This window comes from Anolis sagrei, chromosome 5 (assembly GCF_037176765.1).
Source record: "Anolis sagrei isolate rAnoSag1 chromosome 5, rAnoSag1.mat, whole genome shotgun sequence".
NCBI lineage: Eukaryota > Metazoa > Chordata > Lepidosauria > Squamata > Dactyloidae > Anolis > Anolis sagrei.
The window spans coordinates 105485796-105494496 of NC_090025.1; the positions used below are offsets into that span (position 1 = coordinate 105485796).

At 41.7% G+C, this 8701-nt stretch overlaps 1 protein-coding gene across 1 annotated transcript in view; it reads left to right on the forward strand.

The window, feature by feature from the left end:
* The first annotated feature begins 4333 nt into the window (after positions 1-4333).
* Positions 4334-8701, forward strand: part of HMX1 (H6 family homeobox 1) — a 10935-nt gene continuing 6567 nt past the window's right edge. Inside the window, exon 1 of the mRNA XM_060778007.2 lies at positions 4334-4900. Coding sequence (XP_060633990.2) covers positions 4507-4900 — 394 coding nt within the window. The 5' untranslated portion in view covers positions 4334-4506. The remainder of the gene's footprint in view (positions 4901-8701) is intronic.

Consider the following 8701-nt stretch of genomic DNA (forward strand, 5'->3'; position numbering starts at 1 on the left):
CAGCAACTACAACTCCCAAATGACAACATCAATCGATTATGGGAGTTCTGTGTGCCAAGTTTGGTTCCATTTTATCCTTGGTGGAGTTCAGAATGCTCTTTGATTGCAGGTGAACTATAAATCCCAGCAACTACAACTCCCAAATGACAACATCAATCGATTATGGGAGTTCTGTGTGCCAAGTTTGGTTCAATTCTATCCTTGGTGGAGTTCAGAATGCTCTTTGATTGCAGGTGAACTATAAATCCCAGCAACTACAACTCCCAAATGACAACATCAATCGATTATGGGAGTTCTGTGTGCAAAGTTTGGTTCAATTCTATCCTTGGTAGAGTTCAGAATTCTCTTTGATTGTAGGTGAACTATAAATCCCAGCAACTACAACTCCCAAATGATAACATCAATCGATTATGGGAGTTCTGTGTGCCAAGTTTGGTTCAATTCTATCCTTGGTAGAGTTCAGAATGCTCTTTGATTGCAGGTGAACTATAAATGCCAGCAACTACAACTCCCAAATGACAACATCAATCCCCTCCCCAACCCCACCAGCATTCAAATTTGGGTTTATCGGGTATTTGTGCCAAATGTGGTCCAGTGAATGAAAATACTTCCTGTATATCTGATATTTGCATTACGATTCATAACAGGAGCAAAATTACAGTTACGAAGTAGCAACGAAAATAATGTTATGGTTGGGGCTCATCACAACATGAGGAACTGTCTTAAGGGGTCACGGCATGAGGAAGGTTGAGAACCATTAGAGAATGAATCCACTTTAAATCCGGTTGCTGGAGTTCTGGAGTTCGTAGTTTAGGGAAGAGCCTTTAATACTCACTAAACTACAAACCCCAGAATTCCGCAGAAGGCAGAAACCGGATTTAAAGTGGATTCATTCCCTAGTGTCAGTAGAATTCGTGTTGAGGTTCATCCCTCTGTAAGGGGCCCCCGTCAAAGAAGGCGGAGCGAAATCCAGGGGCGTGTCATTTGCCGCTCATGAAAGGCGGGGGTGGAGCAACTTCCCGCCAATCAGGGATTAGGAGAGAGCGATTGGTTTAAGGCAGCCTTGGTCCCGCCCCCTCCCGCTAAGCCGCCTCCTGGAGTTCAGGCGCAGGTGAGCTGGTGGTACTTAGGGATAACTCTAGCTATACAATTCAGTGAATACAGTTTGACGCCGCTTTCACCCGCCGCGGCCCCTAAGTATGGGATCTCTGGATCTGATCCTGGGATATAGGACCGCAAACCCTGGGATTGACATCGCCAGGAATGAGTCCTGCAGGTCCTCTGGCATCTGGAAGGAGCTGTTTGCTGCCTTCCTCTTAACGTGAGCGACACAGAGTTTGTGGAAGCTCCTTGAAATTCTCGCGAATTCGTGGCCTTCTTCCCAATAATGGGTAGTGGCTTCAGAAAAGGCAAAAGCTGCACATCGCAAGTGTTAAACCTGACTCAGCACATAGAAGTTGGCTTTGAAAGGCAGCAGATCACAGGAGCTGTCTTCATAGATCTGTCAGCAGCCAATGATACTGTGAACCACCGCCTCCTCCTGAGAAAAATGTATAACATCACAAAGGACAACCACCTCACTCACCTCATAGGAAACCTGCTACAAAACAGGAGCTTTTTTGTTGAGTTCAGGGCCAGATAACGGCCTGCCTCAGGGGAGCGTGCTTGCTCTATCCATGTTCAACATCTACACAAATGACCAGCCACTGCCAGAAGGGACAGAGAGTTTCATCTATGCTGATGATCGTGCCATCACCACTCAAGCAGGGAGCTTTGAGATGGTAGAACAGAAGCTTTCGGAAGCTCTAGGTGCTCTTACTGCCTATTACAGGGAAAACCAGCTGATCCCCAACTCATCTAAAACACAGACATGTGCCTTTCCTCTCAAGAACAGAGAAGCATCCCGAGCTCTGAAGATCATCTGGGAAGGAATCCCACTGGAGCATTGCAGCGCACCCAAATACCTGGGAGTCACTCTGGACCGTGCTCTTACCTACAAGAAGCATTGCCTGAACATCAAGCAAAAAGTGGGTGCTAGAAACAATATCATACGAAAGCTGACTGGCACAACCTGGGGATCACAACCAGACACAGTGAAGACATCTGCCTTTGCAGTGTGCTACTCTGCTGCTGAGTATGCATGCCCAGTGTGGAACACATCTCACCACACTAAAACAGTGGATGTGGCTCTTAATGACACATGCCGCATTATCACGGGGTGTCTGCACCCTACACCACTGGAGAAATTACACTGCCTAGCCAGTATCGCACCACCTGACATCCACTGGGAAATGGCAGCCAATAATGAAAGGACCAAGGCAGAGACATCTCCAGCTCATCCCCTGTATGGGTATCAGCCAGCACGTCAATGACTTAAATCCAGACATAGTTTTCTAAGATCTACAGAGGCACTCACTGGAACACCTCAGCAAGCGAGAGTCCAAAAGTGGCAGGCTCAAACCCAGAACCTCAACCAATGGCTGATACCAAATGAGAAACTCCCCCCCCCCCCCCCGGGCACACAGAGGACTGGGTGACTTGGAAGGCGCTGAACAGACTGCGCTCTGGCACCACAAGATGCAGAGCCAGCCTTCAGAAATGGGGCTACAAAGTGGAATCCTCGACATGCGAGTGTGGAGAAGAGCAAACCACTGACCACCTGCTGCAATGCAACCTGAGCCCAGCCACATGCACAATGAAGGACCTTCTTGCAGCAACACCAGAAGCACTCCAAGTGGCCAGATACTGGTCAAAGGACATTTAATCAACTACCAAACTCACACATTTTGTATTTTCTCTGTTTAATGTATTGTCGAAGGCTTTCATGGCTGGAATCACTAGGTTCTTGTGGTTTTTTGGGGGCTATAGGGCCATGTCCTAGAGGCATTTCTCCTGACGTTTCGCCTGCATCTGTGGCAAGCATCCTCAGAGGTAGTGAGGTCTGTTGGCAGGCATATAGCCGGGGGGGGGGGGGGGGCTTGTGGGGCTTCAGCCCCCCCCCCCCCGAAATTCTCATGGTGGTTCGCGAAAAGGCCTTACTGGTGCATTATTTAAACTGTTATGTTTATTCATATCATGATCTGATCACCCTACTCAATATATCCCATATGCATGGGGGTATTGGGGTAATGATACAAAAGGTTTGCTAGGGTAGACCTTCTTTCACTCAGACTCAGCCCCCCCCGAAACTTACCCCCCCGAACCCCTCCCCCTGAAATTTTTTTAGCCCCCCCCCCCCGAAACGAAATCCTGGCTGCGGGCCTGTCTGTTGGAATTAGGACAATGGGTTTATATATCTGTGGAATGGCTGGGGTGGGGCAAAGAGCTCTTCTCTGCTGGAGCTAGGTGTGAATGTTTCAACTGACCACCTTCATTAGCATTTGAAGGCCTGGCTGAGCCTGGGAAAATCTTTTGTTGAGAGGTGTTTTCTCTGTTTGTTTGCTTTGTTCTGTTAGAAATGTAATATAACTGACTGGCTGCCCTGACACGAGAAATAAATAAATTCCCAATAATGGGTCCATAATCAGGGGCCATAGCCAGAAAAAAATTTCGGGGAGGGTTGACAATTTCGATGGGGGGGGTTGAAAATTTCGGGGGGGGGGGTTGAAACCTGCCTCCTAGCTCACGCTGAAGCAAAGAGCACAGCAGGGGGCAGAGCAACCTTCAATAGCCTGCAGCTCCACCCGTCAACCACCTCCACCAAGTCTGGCCTCCTTAATGAGAGCATTCAACACACACACTCCCAACTTGGTTGCTACACTACATTGGCTATTGCTGCAAGTAATGACAGTGTGAATAAATTGTCAATATTTGCTTGAGATAGTGCTTGCAGTTCTGGAGGGACTCTTAATTTTTTGCATCTCATAGACTTAGCATGGGGATTTGGTTAACCAGTTAAAATTCATGAGTAAACCAGGTTTTAAAAAAAAATCTGAAACATTTCGGGGGGGGGGGTTGAACCCCTAAAGCCACCCCCTCGCTACAGGCCTGTCCATAATCAACCCGGTGGCAGCTAGCTCAGTCGCTGAATCCTCATCAAAGTGAGGCTCCCCCTGCGCTTGTCCTTTCTTGGTTCCTTCCCTCTCAAGCTGACAGAGAAGCGGACGCCTCCATCGCATCCTGGGGGGGGGGGGGATATGCCCAAATAAGGTATTTCAATAAGGGTAAAAAGAGGAAGGGCGGAATGTCGCATTGGCTGTTTCGCCTGCCCGCTCGCGCTGGGGGGGGGGGGGGGCGATATGCCCAAATAAGGTATTTCAATAAGGGTAAAAAAAAGAGGGAAGGGCAGAATGTCGCATTGGCTGTTTCGCCTGCCCGCTCGCGCTGGCTTGACCAATAGGAGCTCTGCCCGCCTTCCTCCAGTTGGGGCGGGCGGAGAGTCTCCCTCGCTGCCTTGCCATTGGCTCCCCGTTTGACCTACATTAAAAAAAAGCTGTCGAGGAGCGACGGGGCGAAAGGGAGGGGGGGGGCGGTGTGTTCCTTCCTTGGGTGCTGCCTTAGCAGGCAATGCATGGCAAGAGCGCGGCGGGGAATGAGCGCCCCGTGAAGACGGCCGTCCCTCGCCCGCCCGGGGAGGCAGCGCGGGAGGAGCACCCTCAGCCACCGCAGCCCGCTTCGAGGATGCCGGACGAAGCCACGGAGAGCGCCCGCGTCTCCTCCTTCTTCATCGCCAACCTGCTGGGCGCCAAAGAAGACCCCAAGGCTTTGGAGGAGGAAGAGGAGGAGGACGAAGCCCGAGGAGGGGGCCTGGCGGGGGGGAGCGGGCATTGCGCCCTCGCCTGCTGCCAGTGCCAGGCCTCCCGCCTCGGGATCGGGCTGCACCCCGCCTTCCCCATCCCCGCCGCCGCCGATTGGTACCGGAGGGCCCAGGCCGCCTTCCTCGGATGCGCCAGCCCCGACAGTAAGTCCCGGAGAAAAATCATCAGCATCAGCATCATCATCATCATAATCATCATCATCATCAACTTATTATTATTATTATTATTATTATTATTATTATTATTATTATTTACAAAAAACACTAATAATATGATATTATTATTTATTGTTATTTTTATTATTTTAAATTATTATTATTATTTTAAAATATTAACATGAGTCGGAGAGGAAAAGGATCTGTATAATAATAATAATATAAATTGAAATAATCATAAAAAATAAAAAATAAAATAATAATTTTAAATAATCACAATAACAAGAAATAATAATCATATAAATTGAAATAATAAATAATAAAAATAAAATAATAATTTTAAATAATAATAACAGTAACAAGAAATATTATTATTATTTCTTGTTATTGTTATTATTTAAAAATATTATTTTATTTGTATGTATTATTATTTTAATATTTATATTTATTATTATTTCAATAATTTTAGTATTTCAATATTTCAAAATATTAACATGAGTTGGAGAGAAAAAGGATCTGACTAATAATAATATTATTATTAGTCAGATCCTTTTTCTCTCCAACTCATGTTAATATTTTGAAATATTGAAATACTAAAATTATTGAAATAATAATATAATAAAAATAATAACTTGAGTAGGAGAGAAAAAATATTATTTTAAATTATTATTATTATTATTATTTTAAAATATTAACATGAGTCGGAGAGTAAAAGGATCTGACTAATATTAATATTAATATTATTATTAGTCAGATCCTTTTTCTCTCTGACTCATGTTAATATTTTAAAATAATAATAATTTTTCTCTCTCCTACTCATGTTAATATTTTATTGGCTGCCTTTGTTTCTTAGCCCATTTCTGCTCTTATGGGGAGAAAGGCGGGATAGAAATAAAGATGCTTATAATAAGAATATTTATTATTATTGATACCCCACTTTATCTCCCCAAAGAGGACTCGAAGCGGCTTGATATGAAAGCATTCTTATACCATCTACAAAAATGCAAACATTAAAATAGAATTAGCACTAAAAAAATCACAGTTTAAATCCATCTGGGCAGTTCAAAACCACAGCACCCCCTGATCTTAAACATCTAATAGCATCAATAAACATCTCATAACATCTTAGATCTTAAACATCTCATAAAATCAACAATATAGTTCAACTTATTATGGGCACTATCATGTCAGATACGTTTCCTATCCTTTAATATTTTGTTGGGTGTGTTTGAATCTTAGCCGCCTTGAGTCCTTATGGAGAGAAAGGTGGGACAGAAATAAAAGGTCACACTAATACTAATACTACTAATAATAGCAGGAATAATAATAATAATAATAATAATAATAATAATAATAATAATTGTATGGCTTGTTATTATTATAAGTCAGATACTTTTTCTACTGGACTAATTTTAATATTTTATTGGGGTTTTTTTCTTAACTGCCTTGAGTCCTTATAGGGAGAAAGGCAAGGTAGAAATAATAATGATAATAATAATAACTTATTATTATGGGTAGAAAGGCAAGATAGAAATAATAATGATGATAATAATAATAACTAATTATTATGGATAGAAAGGCAAGATAGAAATAAAGATAACAGTGATTATTATTATTTTAACTTACTATAATTACTATTATGGGGAGAAAGGTGAGATAGAGTAACGATAATAGTAGTAGTAGTGGTGGTGGTAATATTTTTAATTTATGGGGAGAAAGGCAAGATAGAAATAAAGAATAATAATAATGGCAATAATTTTAACTTATTAATATTACTATTATAGGACAAAGGTGAGATAGACATAAAGATAATCATATCTTTTAACATTATTATTATTATTATTATTATTATTCTATTATAAGTCAGATCCTTTTTCTATCCACCGCATTAAAAATTGTATTGGGTGTGTTTGTTAGCAGTCTTGAGTCTTTATGGGCAGATAGGCAGGACAGAAATAAAGATAATGAGAATAATAATAATCATCATCATCTGTCAGCTGCAAAAGGCCACCCTACTCGGATCTGCCTATGCATCATACACAGGACCCTAGCCAGAAAAAATATTCGGGGGGGGGGGTGAATCTTTTTTAGCGAATCATGAGTAGTTCCATATCACAAAATAATTTAAATAGTAATTCTATATTTTATTTAGACTTAATTAAATCCATTTTAACCTGGAAAAAAATCGGGGGTGGGTTTGAACCCCCAACTCCCCCCCCCCCCCCCCGCTACAGCCCTGATCACACAGTCCTAGACACTTAGGAAGTGTCCTACGTGTGATCTTGTTTGCTGTGTACTAATCGTGTTATGTATCAAATAATAATTTTAACTCATTGTTATTGCTATTATAAGTCAGATACTTTTTATCGAGTGTGTTTGTTAGCCGCCTTGAGTCCTTGTGGGGAGAAAGGCCGGATAGAAATAAAGATAATAATAGGTTGAATTATTATTATTATTATTATTATTGTTGTTTGAAACACAGCAAGATGAGTGCACAGCAGACAAGATCACTCTGTTGGCTGTTGTATTGGATCACACGTCGGACACTTCCCAAGTGCCTAGGACTGTGTGATGTATCGGCGAAAACTGCAGATCCCAGTAAGGTGGCCTTCTGTAGCTGGCAGATGGTAATTTTGTCAGCGCCCGATTGTGTTTAAGTGCAGGCCAAAGTCTTTAGGCACTGCACCCAGTGTGCCGATCACCACTGGGACCACCTTGACTGGCTTGTGCCAGAATCTTTGCAGTTCGATCTTGAAATCCTCATATCCTGTCAGCTTGTTTCTCTTCAATCCTGCTGTCACCTGGGATTGCAACATTATTATTATTATTATAAACATTATTAAAATTATTATTATTAAATTATTATTATTATAGACTTATTATTATTATTGACATTATTATAATTATTATAAACATTATTAAAATTATTCTTATTAAAATTATTATTATTATTATAGACTTATTATCATTGACATTATTATAATTATTATAAACATTAAAATTATTACTATTAAAATATTATTATAGTCTTATTATTATTAACATTATTATAATTATTATAAACATTATTAAAATTATTATTATTAAATTATTATAATAATAAGTCTGCCCATTAAACTGTATTTCTTTACTATGTTAGTAAGTTCCCAAGGAAATACAGTTTAAGGGGCAGACTGTATTTCATTGGGAACTTACTATCATAGTAATGATAGTAAGTTATATAGGCATATAATATAGGTATAAAAAGTAAACATTTATTGATAAATCAGCCCAACAGGAGTGTATATGTGTGTCTGTCTATCTATCTATCTATCTATCTATCTATCTATCTCTGTCCCATCCCTGTCCCATCCCTGTCCCATCCCTGTCCCGTCCCTATCCCTATCCCTATCCCTATCCCTATCCCTATCCCTATCTCTTGCTTTCTTGTGCTTTTGGCCTGTTCCTGTTACTTGGGACATTGCATAGGATAGCATCAGCTCTAGTTTCTTCGATATGGGGTCCCGTTTCTCAATACCTAGGGCTGAGAGGGGAAAACTGGTGCCATTTCTGGACTCAACAGGATAAATATACCCAGGAACAGGACGAATATTTGAGACCCCAACATTTCTTTTGACTAGTATAACACGTTCGCATTTGGCAGGCTTGCTAAACAGGCTGATATTGAAGTATTTTCTGCGGAGTCCGCTCTAAACACTGCAAGTCGTTGCGAATTTGAGCTCAAGGCACCCCGTTTGAGGTCAAGACCACACATTTAAGAAGCCCTAGCCTTAAGGCCTACATCCAATG